The sequence below is a fragment of the Lates calcarifer genome, linkage group LG15 (genome assembly GCF_001640805.2).
Source record: "Lates calcarifer isolate ASB-BC8 linkage group LG15, TLL_Latcal_v3, whole genome shotgun sequence".
Classification (NCBI taxonomy): domain Eukaryota; kingdom Metazoa; phylum Chordata; class Actinopteri; family Centropomidae; genus Lates; species Lates calcarifer.
In genome coordinates, this window is record NC_066847.1 from 826,500 (window position 1) to 840,773 (window position 14,274).

The window sequence follows — 14,274 nt, forward strand, 5'->3', positions numbered from 1 at the left end:
TGCTGTTGATACAAACTCAACACTTCTTCCATCTTCACCTGTTGTCCTAATGAATCCAGTGTAACATCCTCACTGACATTTTCTGACTCAAATCTCAAAGTGTGGCTTCATTCTGAGCAGCGTTTTGTTTGAGATACGACACCATTCAGTGTGATTTCTGTCTCACCCTCCAGGCTGAGCTCATGTGTCGAGCGTCGGTCACCACCGTCTGAGAGTCGATGCCGTAGTTTCCTCCTTTGTGGATGAGCCACTTTGATCCGTTTGGCAGCGTCACTCTGAGAAACAAACAGTTGAAACATGATTCATGTGTTAATTCCCACTGCACTGAGTTCACTTTGTCAAAACTCTTCACACAGTTTTACAAACACACAGCTCAGCTCAACAGTTAATCCTACATCCAACAAAACACTGGGTCCACATCTCAGGATCAACTCTGGGACCAGAACTCTCAAACCTTTTACAGTATTTCACAGAAATGAATCAGAAACACTGCAGTAGACGTATACTTCAGGAGGCTGTTTGCAATTTTTGTACAAACTTATTCCAAGTGCACAGAAGAAAAACTAAAGTAACTTGAACCAAAGCAAAACAAAACTACATATTCACTATACAAATACAGGTGTAGAAATACAACGTTCACTGTGTCTGAGAGGGACGTCTGATCATAAACTGTCAAAACTCAAACCACAGCGGACAGTCCACAACTGAACGAAATCTAATTGCATCTTGTTCCCTTTAACAACAATGATTAACTAACCTAAGAAATATAAAAATAAAGATCATATATGTGAAGAACTGACCTGACTCCAGTGTGGCTGACTGGTCCTACTATGCCTGGAAGGTTTCCCAGTGGTCGGACCATCCACTCAGCTTTCTGAACTGGAGTGTTGTAGAGATCGGTCAGGGCCTGACCGGACAGGTCGTAGTTGTGGTTGGGAGTGCCTCCTGTCAGAGCAGCAGATTGATCAGATTAATTTAAGTTTCCTTTTTAAAAATAGGAAAGTCACAGAGGGTTGGAAGAGCAGGATACTGTAGTAACTTTAAACCACACTTACCAGTGGAAGCCTCCGCAGAAAGAACCAGCAGAGTCAGAGCCAGAACAGAGAGGAGCATGTTGAAGGAAAACATGATGGATGATAATCTGGAGGAAGTCTTTGTCTCCCAGTCACAGCTCAGTCAAACATCCAGATGATTTTATAGAGTCCTGACGTTCCTCCTCCTCCTCCTCCTCCCTGATTGGACAGTCATTCCCAGTGTCTGTCACCTGGCAGGCTGCATCTGTTATTTCCACACAGCTGACACAGCAGATTTCATCACATCAGCAGGACAACAGGGGGAAACAAAGTGTTAATAAAGTAGAGAGAGCTGAAAGTGAAGGTGAACTCTGGGTGGTGGTTTCTCATGTTTCCCAACACTGTTTGTATTTGATGTTGTAATAAACCCTGCAGCCATTCAGATCCTGGCAATTAAAAACAGCCTCCTACAAGTAAAAGTCATGTATCTGATGTTTTGCTTGTGCAAAACTACAGAGGTATTACCAGAAAACTTTACTTAAAGTATCAGGAGTGAAGACAGTTGAAGGAAACTGTACTCCTTTTAGGTTTCCCGTCTGATCTGCAAGGCTTCTTTGGAGGTGGTCCAGAGAGTCGTTGATCAGTCAAGATGTGACTCATTTGTGTGGTGTGGATTAGTTGTTGGTTGTTGACCCAGGGAGGATCAACAACTATGCACAGCATACACAGTGTTGCTCAGTTTGTTCTTCTGTGTCTTGTCCTCGGGATGAACCAGTTTTTGTTTTGTGCACTGGGAAATTATGTTTGGAGAAAGTTCCTCTGAGGTTCTCTGATGGTTCTGCCTCATATGGGATGATATGGGATGACGATGGTGGTGGAAGGGCAGGGTGGATGGCTCAGAGTGAAACTATGGTTTCAAAAGAGCTGCACCACAACAGCTCCAGAAACAACCTCTCCCCTGATCAGACCACCACCTGTTACTACAACAAGGTTTTCTACAGACAAAAGCATGAATGTGTCGCCCATCTGAAAGAGACATGACCATATGACCCTGGTGTCCAGGTGTGACGGTGTCCTGTTAACTGCCTCCTGTGATCTCAGGAGGTCAGAAGCTAAAACAGATGAGAGAGTAGACTCAGAAACAAGGTTGTCCATGATCAGGACTGCACGATCAAATCTGATTCTGCTCTCATGAATCAGGGCAAAACTGAAGCTTGAGTTCAATTTGCTGTCAGTATGTTTCCACAGAGTGTGACTGACCAACACCGGCCTGTTCAGACCTCTAATGTGCAGAAAGTGAAAGTATTATCAGGTTAAACTGCAGTGAAGCAGGTCAAAGCTCATGTTTGGATGGATTTCATCATTTTAGGAATTCTGAGCTGCTGAAACACCGACGTGCTGCCAGAGCAAACAGACGACACAGATCTCTGCTCAGTGTCCGGGCGATTCCTGCTCACATGGTTAAACAGGCAGATTTCTGTTGTTTTGTTGTTTATTTTTATTACAAATCAAATTAAAAACCAGCAACAGTTTCACATTTAAAACCAGCAGAGCCAGTCTCTGAGCAGCAGCTTGCTTCTGTTCTTCTCTGATCTTCTTTAAAGCCACAGTCACAGGTGAAGGCCACAGCTGTCGTCTGATTGGTTCAGCAGTGACGTGGCTCCAGGTGTATGCCGCCGTCAGGAGGACAGGATGTTGTCGTGGTCATCAGCAGGTCGTGGTGAACGAAGGCCTCTCGGCTGCCGAACAGGCTGGAGCTGCTGGAGCTGACGCCACCGACGACGGGCAGGTAGGAGTGATGGAGGATCGGCAGCTGAACGGAGAGACGCCGCCGCACGCTGACAGAGATCACACACAGGAACAGACACATCAAAAACACAAGAAGAAGTGCTCTCTCCACCGCTCCACACAGATCTGATGCTCAAAACATCTGGAGATCATAAAGATTACTGACCACATTAAGTAAAGATGTTTTGAACTCACTGTTCAGGAGAGTTGATGTCGTCCGGACTCGAAGGTTTCCTCTCTGAGTTTCTGTCGTCAGCACAGATGTGAGCTTCATGAGTCCAGCTCACAGATCTGACTTCACCTGCTCGAATAAAACCACAGTCAGAAATGATGAAGTGTCACGGCTTCATTTTAAATCACTTCAGTAACATTCACATCTACATGTGGCTGTAGTCTTTACTGATGTAGTTACCGTTGGTTGCTCTCGTCACACGATGAAACATCTCAGACAGCTGCATGGTGATGGTTTCTATCTCTACGTCGAGCTGCAGAGAGGACGACAAACAGCAACACGTTTTCTGAGTCACACAAACACAAACGTAACCTCAACATCTAACATCCTGCAGAGAATCAGTCCTGAAGGTTTTACAGGAGTTTAACCTCTGACCTGCACAGTCTGACTCTTCAGCTGCTGGTTTAACCTGCTCAGCTCCTCCTCCTCCTCCTCCTCCTCCTCAGCTTCACCCTGCAGCTCGCTGCTCTTCAACCACAAGTAGAAAACCTACAAACAAATCAAAACAAAGTAAAACGTCTCTTAACTTCACAGTCTGCGAGTTTAGAAAAGGAGGAGAGAGTCGGACTGACTGTCGGTCCAAACATGCAGCTCAGGACGCAGATGTTACAGCAGAGGATGAGGACGCTGCTCAGACAGAACTGAAGAGGAGGATTGTGGGACGTCAGCAGCGATCCTGACACTCCTGACACGCTGAACACTGTCACAGCAAACACACTCAGAGTCAGGTGTTTCCTGCCGACGGCCGGATGCTCCACCGGTACGGACCTGATGCTCCAGGCCAGGAAACATCCCAGACCCTGGAGCAAAAACACAGCAGGGTTTTATTGAAGCCAAACAGTGGAACCTGAAGACTCCACATCTGAAAACGAACTCAGATCAAATGTTTCGGTCTTTGTCGTGTCAGTACTGACCAGCAGGGGTCCTTTGTATCCGTAGACAGCAGTGAACCACAGCTCCATGTTGATGCTGCTGCAGTGCTCAGAGTACGGCCTGATGAGAACGTCCTGATCAGCTGAGCTGCTCTGCAAAACAGAAACAACACAGGAAAGTCTTTAATCCTAAACCAGGTCCAACCCTGAACACTCTTGTTTGTCTCTCCACATTATTTCCCATCAGCCCTTTCACTAATTCACAGCTGTTTACTCCCACAGAGCAGCTCCCTCTTCTTCCTCAGATCATCCTGATCACTGTCACCTCTGAGCGATGCTGCAGCACCACCCGTCTGAGAGGATCCAGGATTTGCCAGGAGGTTAAAACAAACACGTCCAGCAGGAACATCCAGAGCACGACACTCCCTGTTCTCCACAGACGACTCTGCTGCTGCAAACACAGACACACAACACGACAGTTCAGTAAGGGCGGTAATCAGACAGTAAAATCAGACTTTAGTCGTTGTTATTCACCTTGTGTTTGACACTGCAGAGTGAGTGGACTCTCCATGTCTGGGTGAACAGCACAGCGAAGCCCACAGTGTGACCCACAGACAGAGTCCACAGACGAACCTGTCAGAACAAACAAATCCAACATGACTGAACGTGTGAAACACAAACAGCAAAGAAGGTGGTTTTCCTCTGATGAAACACGTCCGGCATGTGGAGGACGTCAATTAAAACCAGCATGAGTAGATAAAGTTCATCCTGACGAGCTGGGAGGAGGTTCTGCTGCCTGCTAACAGCGTCTTTCTCAATCATCCAATCACCTCATCACCCTGAGACGAAGTGAGGGAAAAACTCCAGCTGATCCATTTTCTAAATTGTTTTCTCTTCAGTGTTTACGACTTAAGTTTATTTATTTATTTTTTTCCATAAAAACAGGTGAAATGATGTAATGTTACTTCAGCCTCTTGTGGTCAATATGAGTATTACAACAAACACATAAGAAAACCACAAAATATTCACCTGCTTCAACTCAGAAAATGGGATCAGCTGGTTTCCATAGTTTACTGTCAGGGTAAAATAATATTAACTGAGAACAAAGGGCAGCCAGAAAATGTTGAAACCTGAAATGTTGGAAATTTACTTTGTTGACTGAATGTGTGCAAACAGTTTTTATCTTTGTGCATGTGTATGTAGCTGAATATGAATATATTTTTCTCTTATCTTCTATATTCCATGTCTCTTTATGTGTGGTTTGTGGTTTTGCCAGTTCAAAATGTGCCTGGCACTATTAGAAACAATTAACCTGATGTGAGTAATGGGTTTTATTAACAAACTATACCAGGTCTTTATTTTCTCAAGAACCTCTCAGCCAAAAAACCTCAAAGTCGACACTGCACTTAGTCCGCTCCTCAGCAATAAACTCACCAAGTTTGAAGTTGATCAGATGAACAGTTATTGAGAAAACTGAAGGACAGACAGACAGACAGAGATTTCTGGATTCATAGTAAGATATATGTCTATAAATGAACTCACAGAACAGAGAATCTCTAACGTCCTGTTGGACACTGAGGCTTGATCCAGACCAGAGATCAGGACTGAGGAGGAGGAGACCAGGATGCTCAGCAGGAGCAGCTGGTCCTGGGATCCAGTGCTGGATCTCAGCAGCCTGAGGACAGACAGACAGAGAGGACAACAGGTTCTGTAACAGTTCAGTGTCTGATCAACTCTACAAGTCCATGCAGAGACGTTGTACCAGTGTCTGCGGTGGTGGACGATGAAGCAGAGGACGATCAGAACGACGATGATGATCACAGCTGCAGCCGAGGAGACGACGACGTACAGGACGAGGTTCACGCCACGGAGCTGCCGGAGAACCAGGGTCTGGTCTCTGGGTGGTCCTGGACCTGCAGGACCACAGCAACAGTTATCTAAAATACCATGATTGATCCAGGACGGCAAAGAACGATTACTCTAATTATTGATTATTTTTTTCGATTCATTGATTCAGTTTCTGAAGAAAATAGCGAAAAAGTCAAAACAATAAAACTTCAAATAAAATCCCAGCTGTGGAGAAGCTGCTGGTGAATGTGACATTTCAAAATAAAGTCAACAACAGGTGATGTTTTCAGTTACATTTCAAAATAAAATGTCGAGTGTGAGTTTAGTTTCTGACCTTTGAACTTTAGCAGGTGGTGCAGCAGTCGGAGCTGCTGGGTGGTTGTATTGAACTCACCCACCAACACACCACCGCTGCCTGAGGACACACACACACACACACACACACACACACACACACACACACTGTACTGTAATCAGCTGAGTATGAACGTTACTCTTCCACAGTCTTCTACATGTGATCTACTTCACCTTGAAACTGGATCAGCTCGATCGTCGTCATCCTCTCTCCATTTCTAAAGAAAACTGGTCCCTGAACAAACACACACACAAAAACAGGTGTGACATATAAATATAAACACACAGGTAACAAACACACAGGTGATGAACAGGTAACAAACACACAGGTGATGAACAGGTAACCTGGTGGAGGAGCTGAGGTCTGAGTAGAAACTGATTTATTCTGAATCTTACCTGAAATAAAAAACAGCTGTGTGTGAACATGTGTGAGTGTCAGTACCAGTACTACAGTAGCAGTACTACAGTACTACAGTACTAATACCACTATGTTCAGCAGCAGAGTTTAAAGTTCTAGTACTACAGGAACAGTACAAGTTAAAGTTTATTTACATTTACAGCAGTAACACAACCACTGATAAGAGTACTGCCACAGTACTACTGTCAGTACCACTTACAGTATCACTGCTAGTACAGGTTGAAGTATTTGTAAAGTTACAGTACCAGTTGCACCACCATTACCTGTAGAGCTTACAGTACTAGTACTACAGTAGTATGGCTGAGTACCAGTGTCTCCTCCTCTCAGTACATATATGTACAGTGTTTATACTGTGAACCTGAACTCACCGTGACTCCCTTGGATCTGGGTCCTCTTCACGGCCTCCAGCAGCATCCTCTGGACCTCCTCCTCTCTGAGCGTCACGTTCCTCTGCACGCTGTACTTCTCTCTGAGCTTCACCTCCTCCATCACCTGACTCACCGCTGTGGCGGCGACCCAGACGGCGTCGTAGGCGAAGGCGTGGAGGGGGCCGGACCGCGAGCCGTCCTGGATCAGCTGCCTGAGGTACGAGTCCTGGTAGTCCTGAGGAGTCTGCGGGACCGGGTCGCTGTTACACATCCAGTCCAACCCGAACTAATAACTCAACTAAAACTAGTAGAAGAGCTGATGTGTTCTGACCCGTCCAGAGACGCCCGGGGTGTTGGTGCCGCCGAGCTCTCTGCTCTGCAGCCTGATGGATCCGTCTGCAGCCGTCAGGAGGCTGTTGGCCGTGCAGCCCGAAACCTGCCAACCCAGCCTCCACCCGGACATCCCCCCGTCGACAACGATCCACTGGTACCGAGCTCCAAACAGGTTCAGTCTGTACGCCTGACAGGAAACACAAATAAACCAGAATATAAATCCATTTAATCCCTCTGACCTCTGACCCCTGCGAGGTGTTGTCTCTGTACTGTAACAATTATCATTCTTCAGCCCATCAGTGTTTTGTGTTTCATCAGGAGTGGATTCAGATTTTCTGCCATCAGCTGATAAACAGCGTCAGGCGCAAGAGACCCAGAGGTATCGACATTCTTCTTGTGCCTACATTACCCACAATGCAACTGGACACCCGGACCTTTAAAGCACATTTATCGTTAACAGATCCCCACCTGATCACACCTGAGAAAGGAGGATCAGACAAACGCTCCTCCTCCTCTATGGGTCAAAGTCTCCACCCGCCATTTTATTAGAATTTATTTTATTTTTAAACTTTAAATTATTTTATTATTAAACATTTATTACTGAATTATCTTCATGCACAGTTTTCCAGATGTTAAAATGACGCGCAGCACAGATGGTGGATGGATACGCTGCTGTTTGAGAAGAAGTAGTTCCAGATAATAACTCTCAGACACAGAGTCACTGTTTCCCCCAAAATGTTTTCACCACTAAAAAAAACCTGACGTGGATTTTAACTGTGACGATCTCATGAACTTACACAACAGAAAACCTCAGAGACAGAATCCTCTTCAAACTGTCCGATGAAGATCCGAACGTCTCGATCCTGCAACGACAACATGAATCATTTTCTCACTGATGATTCATTATGCAGTGATTCTGTACAGAGTCCCGTCCTCCACACCGCTCCTCCCTCTCTGCTGGGCCTCGTACCTTCAGCCTCTTCAGGCTGCTGCAGACGTCCTCAGAGAAACTCTCTGTGGAAACCACCTGGACATCGGCCTTCAGCAGCTGCCTGACCACATCCTTCTTCATCTGGACAAACAAGAGAGAACGAGAGGTGATGGTGGTGTCAGAGGAAAGGTCAGGAGGTCAGGAGGTCAGGAGGTCAGGGGTCACCTGCGAGAGTCTGGGTCGGTCCTGGGTGATGAGGCCGACTCTGGTCCACTTGTAGCGCTGCAGCAGTTTGACCGTGGCCTGGTTCAGAGCTCGGTCTGACGGCATCGTGCTGAACAGGTTCCCGTACCACTTCCTGTTGGACAGGCCGGGGGAGGTGGCTGCGAAAGATACCTGCAACACCAGAGGACCAATCATAAACGCTCCAGCTACTGACCCCTGAACACAACGCGTTAAGGTGACCTGAGGAGTTTTACTGTGAGCAAACCAACCAATCAGGAACCTGCTGACTCCACAGGGACCTTTACCTCAGTACGAACCGAGGTGGACCGGATCAGTACCTGCACCAGGTTCAGAGCTGGCAGAGAGCGAGCGATGAGCGCCGTCACAGATGGACACACCCCTCCGATCAGCAGCAGGTACTTTGGCCCCGCCCACATGGCGTCGAACAGAGCTTTGAGTGACGTCGCAGGGTCGCACTGCAGAGCACGAGGAAAACATGAGACTGCAGACTTTAATGGAGGTAACCTGTAGTGACGTCAACAAACTGAACACACCTGAGAGTTCATGGTTCTTACAGTGTGCTGAGATAACAGCTGCTTCAGATCCACCTCTGAAGGTTCAGCTTCAAATGTTCTACTTCAGCCAATGTTTCTCTTTTGGCTGTTTTTCTCTGAGGTATATGAAACTTAACGTGCAGGTGAAAGTACAACAGAGGGCTCAAAGGTGTGAATCACATGGAACAACAGAGCTTCTATAATAACAATCGTATCCTCTGCAACGTCCTGTGAAGGAGTTTAACTCAGCACCTCCTCTGTAAACTCTCTCCTGAGAGCAAAGGAAGGGTCGTTCACAAAGTCTAGAAATCAGTGATTCAAGCCCTGAAAGGATCAGTTACCAGACATCATGATAACAGAGTGGATTTAACACAGTTCCACTGAAGGTCCCTTAAATCCTCATTTTACTGAGTAATATAAAAAGTGGAGCGCTGACCTCTCCAGGTAAGAATCAGCTGGTACAGATCAGTGTGATCTGCAGCTGACCAGGAAGTCACTAAATAATCCTGAAGAATAAAGACATTTCTAAAATATAAAATCATCGGACTTTTCTTCTGAACTAAGCAACAGTTTTGGTTCAAATCAAACTGAGAGGAGAAAACACCTCCTGTGGTTGGACAGTATCTAGACACATGGGACCTGGACCAGACTTTCAGACCGTCGTGAACCTCCGAAGACCTGCTCTGAGGTCTGACACCGACCTGTGAGTCCAGCAGCTGGAGCTGGATCTCGTAGTTCCCCAGCTGGCGCCGGTTGTTTCTTCAGGTCCTGCAGAGCCAGTCTCACAGCCGGACCCACGCCGGCCGTCAGGTTCTCCTCCCCCGACCCGGAGCTGACCGGCATCATCCACAGCACAGGCAGAGGGTGACGGACCTGAGCCAGAACCGGCCCGACCACCAGCAGCAGCAGCAGGAGCCTGAACGCCTCCACCCGACCGCACAGCTCCATTCTCTGCTTCCTCTCTGCCTGATGCTCTGCTCTGATCCTCCTGCAGAGAAACTCTAATCCTCTTGAGCTGTAAGCAGCTGAGAGCCTGAGGAGGCCGACCGACCAGATAAACGGATCAACATCAACACAAGATGCCACCGGGATCCTCAGCACCGACTGATCACCCTGAAAACTCTCAGAGGAGGAGACTCCACCTGAGGAATGTCACATTTCATTCATGAGAGAAGTCAGCAGGAGCGTTTAATCTCTAATTAACTGAAGTGAATTAATCAGTCATCTGATAAATGAATCTTCACTTAGAGGAGCTAAATGCCTCCATCTTACATCACAGTAAAGTTAATATTCTCTGGACTGCTGGCTGAAACCTGTGACGGTCATTTTCCCTCTCTTTGAACAGTTAATCTGATTATTGAGCAGCAGCTCTGTGGATGTAAAACAGAAAGGTTTGTCCTGAGGGAGACAAAGACAGAGAGGTGGAGTTAACGTCCTGTACGGTGCCATTTTAGACTCACACAGTAACTCCCAACCTTTTTATCCTGCGACCCCTGAAAAGAAACGATGTTCATCCAGGTTAAAGGTTAAAGGTTAAAGCTCAGCGTGGACACAAACTGTGAGTTCAACCTCTGAGAGATTTGACCTCATTCATTAGACAGATTTTCAGAAGCCTGTAAGAGTGAGAGGTTTGGAAACAGCTCGTTAACACGTCCACAGTTGGAACATTTCATCACAACAGTTTAGATATTTGACTGTGAAACACGGTGTTTGATGAATGAAGCTGGATAAAGTTTCTGTCTGTCAGCAAGGAGCCTCGACACAGTTTCAGGGTTAAACTAATAAAACCTCTTTAATCAGCTGCTTTTTGAAAAACATTCATTTTCAGAGCCTGTTTCCATCGTACAAGCACATCAACAGAAAACTACAGGAAATGTTGTTTCATCAAGGTTTTCCACAGCAAGAAAAGACAAACTGACAGGAGCTTTACTTTCTGTCTGATGAGAGTTTAAACTGGTTCATTAGTTCAACAGTCAGTTTTAGCCTGTAGATGATCCATCACTTTCTTTCCTCAGACTCTGAAAAAATAATCTGACATTGAAGCTGAAACATCAGGCTGATGAAGACTGTGTGATCCAGTCAAAAGCTCCTGAACAGGCAGGAACATGGAGCCTGAAGTGAAGAAGAAATATGATGAAACTGAAATAAAAACGTAAACTGACAGTGATCGATCATCTCTGTGTCACTGATTCTCTTTAGGTTGATTTTCATTAAAGAAACGGAATCAGTCTTGTTCTAAGTGACTGTGTTCAGCTCCTGTCCTTCACTCTGCAGGGTTTCAGTCTCAAAACCAACTCTGTCATTTAGCTGCTTCTCTGGTCCGTCCACTCTGACGGCCGGGTCCCTTTCCTCTGCTGCCTCCTCCTCCTCCTCCTCCTCCTCTCTTCCTCCTGTGTCCTGCTCTCTGTCCAGTGAACCCTCCACCCTCCTCCTTGTTGGTGGACTGAGCCCACAGGGCGTCGTATCGCCCCGGCGCCTGGTATCCGGGCTGGCTGCGGTCCAGCGGCTCTCTGGAGAGGAGGATCCAGATGGCGGGCAGGTTCCTGCTGACCGTCAGGCTGTCGAGGCCGGCGGCGGGCTCCAGCGGCTCCCACACCTCCACCACGGTGCTGTACAGCAGCCTGGTGAGCTGGTGGAGCCCCTTCACGCGCCGCTTCACGATCTCAGCGCAGGTGATGGCCTTGGAGACGCCCTTCCCGCTCGCTGTGAAGACCACCTGTCTGCAGAGCGGGCGGCCCGCTGCCTCCTGTCGCCCCTCCTCGGCCCCGCCTCCCTCCCCGGGCGGGGGTCGCCCCTCCTCCTCCTCAGCGGCTCGCGGTTTGGCCTCCATGCGGCTCAGGGCGTAGCGCAGCAGGTTGCGGATCTTGCTGCCGTCTTTGACGCGGACCTCCGGCGTGTCGGGGGGGAGGCCGGGGAAAGGACAGACAGACGGCTGCTCCACCGTCCGAGCCTTACTGTAGTTCTCCATCTACACAGAGGACACACAGATGTTACAGATGTGGAGACAGAACACATCTGGATGTTGTTACATTAACAGCTGGTCAACCTGTTTATCAGCGTCAGAATCAGGACCTGACTTGTTCCACAGACACCTGTGGTTACAGTCTGTAACCTGTTCATGATGAACTGAAGGAGCTGCCTCCGTTCACTGAAAACAGGACTCAACACACCAAAGTCAAAGATACAGAAAGAAGACAGAGTTTATTTTTCTCCGTCAGGCGAAGCTCGGTCCTCTTTCGTTCTCCTGCATCAGGAACAGCCTGGAGAAACTACTGTGTTTCACAATGTGAAAATGTCAAATGATCAACTGATCCATTAATCACAGTGTTCAGATGATGAGTAAAACATTCAGACCCAGTGAAGCAATGGTTTCCTGTCACTCCTTTTACAGCCTGAGAAATGCATCAGTTGGTAAGAATTAAAACTACAACAGCTCAGGGGAGCGTTCCCTTCAGCTGAGGCCAAACCCTCCTGAACACGTCTGTCTCTTATTACAGGAACAAGAAAAGAGACGAGGGGATTTATTTTCAGAATTCACAGTAAGTCATAAACAGCAAACATGAAAAGCAATAAAACATATTTGACTCAGCTGATGCTGCATGCACTGTTACTATTAAGTTCATCTGTGTGTGTGACGCACATTCAGCATTCAAACTGATCTCAACATGAACATGTCTGATCGTTCCCTCAGAGACTGGTGAAAACTGCCCGATCACACAGAGTTAAGGAAAGTGCCTTTTTAACTGGATCTGCACCTAAAGTGGTTCTTTCCTGGCTCAGCCTCCACTGAGTTTGGTGCAGATCAAGTTCTGTAGTTTTAATGAATCCTGCCGACAAACACATACATAATTAAACAGGTGTGTGTTTTGTCCGACTGTCCTGATATCTGACACTGAACTAAAGAATGAGAATCATCTATTAAACAGACAGACACTCTCTCGTGTTCTCTACATCTTGTTTGGTCATCTTCACTCCCCTGATCCTGAATCAGATCCTTCCTGATGGTTTGTTCAGATTTACAGACTTTTTCCATGTCAGACACGTTGGCTCGTTACAGCAGGAAAAACACACAGCTGGAACTAATAACCAACATGGAGCCGTGTTCAGCGATTACTGCAGTTCAACGGTTATTAATGTTAGTAGTCACATCTGTATTTGATAAGTCCAAATGAAAAAGACTAAATCTGATTTAGCTGTTGATGTATTCTTTGTCTTCTGTTCTGCCACTGGGTGGAGCCAACCATCTCATTAAAGCTTTTCTGCAGCAGGTGTGTGTGTGTGTGTTTAGATCCTTACACATCATACAACTATAAACTAGACAAGTCCAATTTCCCTGTGAAGTCTATAATCATCTATAATCAATGTGCACCAACAATTCAGTGGATAAAAACTGTAAAACCAACGATGTAGATTTTGTTTGCAGGTTCTCTTCTGTGGGATTACATCACATCTTTCACTGGACCGTTTCAACACTAACCTAAACTGACAGGAACCACACATGCACTGCTACAGTTCTTCAGACCTCCACAGACAACGTGTACACCAAACTCCATACAAATAATACAAGAAGTCAAATATCCCTTGCAATATCCTAAAGTAGTTAAACCTGACAAAACATTTAGACTTTACAGACTGTTTTACGGTCCTCCAACATCATCGGGATATGAATGATTTCCCTTCATGGAAAAATAACATGGAAACGTTTATAGTTTCACGTTTACCATTCAAAGGTTTGGTTAGTTAGCCATTAGTCAGCTGATTGATCATCTGCAAAATTACATTGAGACCAATAGTGTTTGGTAACCTGAATATATGCCGAATTAAGGAACATGTCATCTTGATTCAATACCATTTGTTTTGTAACGTTCTGCCATGAGTACAGATTTACCGGTGACAAGGAGATTAAATCTACGGTGTTTTAAACGGAGACCGGCGCGACGACTTTTCTGACGGTTACAGTCGTGTTGAGCCTCGATACACATTACACTGATAAAGGAGGGTGGAACTAAACTTTAGCCGCTGAACTAATCGAACAGAGACTTTAGGTAACTGACAGAAACTGTACCAAATCTGTTACTAACTACGTTAGCAATAGCGGCTAAGCTACAGGCTAACAGCCTTAGTTTATATTCGCGTAAATGCACTGAATGCGGAAACATCAGAGCCAAGATAAACGGTGACTTCTATGTTATAGTACGGACTAAAATACACGAATCAAAAGTTTAAAATCTCACCAGAGGGTTTAGTTTTTCGGCTACCGGACACTGCACATGTTTACCTCACCCGTCACACTTACGTTACCGTACATCGATGAGAACTGTCGTGTTTTACTGTAGTT

At 46.3% G+C, this 14,274-nt stretch overlaps 2 protein-coding genes across 2 annotated transcripts; both read right to left on the minus strand.

Moving 5' to 3' along the window:
- Nucleotides 1–898: 898 nt before the first annotated feature.
- Nucleotides 899–10,558, minus strand: LOC108881858 (gamma-aminobutyric acid type B receptor subunit 2). Its single transcript, XM_051075844.1, is given in 21 exon segments — nucleotides 899–945; nucleotides 1,056–2,851; nucleotides 2,997–3,102; nucleotides 3,214–3,286; nucleotides 3,409–3,499; nucleotides 3,541–3,833; nucleotides 3,948–4,058; nucleotides 4,231–4,356; nucleotides 4,440–4,538; nucleotides 5,448–5,580; nucleotides 5,668–5,818; nucleotides 6,088–6,168; nucleotides 6,282–6,342; nucleotides 6,877–7,137; nucleotides 7,225–7,413; nucleotides 8,024–8,089; nucleotides 8,197–8,298; nucleotides 8,383–8,553; nucleotides 8,721–8,858; nucleotides 9,638–9,679; nucleotides 9,681–10,558. Coding segments are annotated over 20 exon segments (2,691 nt in total). The 5' UTR covers nucleotides 9,885–10,558; the 3' UTR covers nucleotides 899–945; nucleotides 1,056–2,658.
- A 143-nt stretch (nucleotides 10,559–10,701) lies between these two features.
- Nucleotides 10,702–14,274, minus strand: rpp25l (ribonuclease P/MRP 25 subunit-like). The gene is made up of 2 exons (XM_018674054.2): nucleotides 14,171–14,274; nucleotides 10,702–11,904 (listed from the first exon to the last, which is right to left on the minus strand). The coding sequence occupies exon 2, from the start codon at nucleotides 11,902–11,904 to the stop codon at nucleotides 11,236–11,238; it is 669 nt and encodes a 222-aa protein (XP_018529570.1). The 5' UTR covers nucleotides 14,171–14,274; the 3' UTR covers nucleotides 10,702–11,235.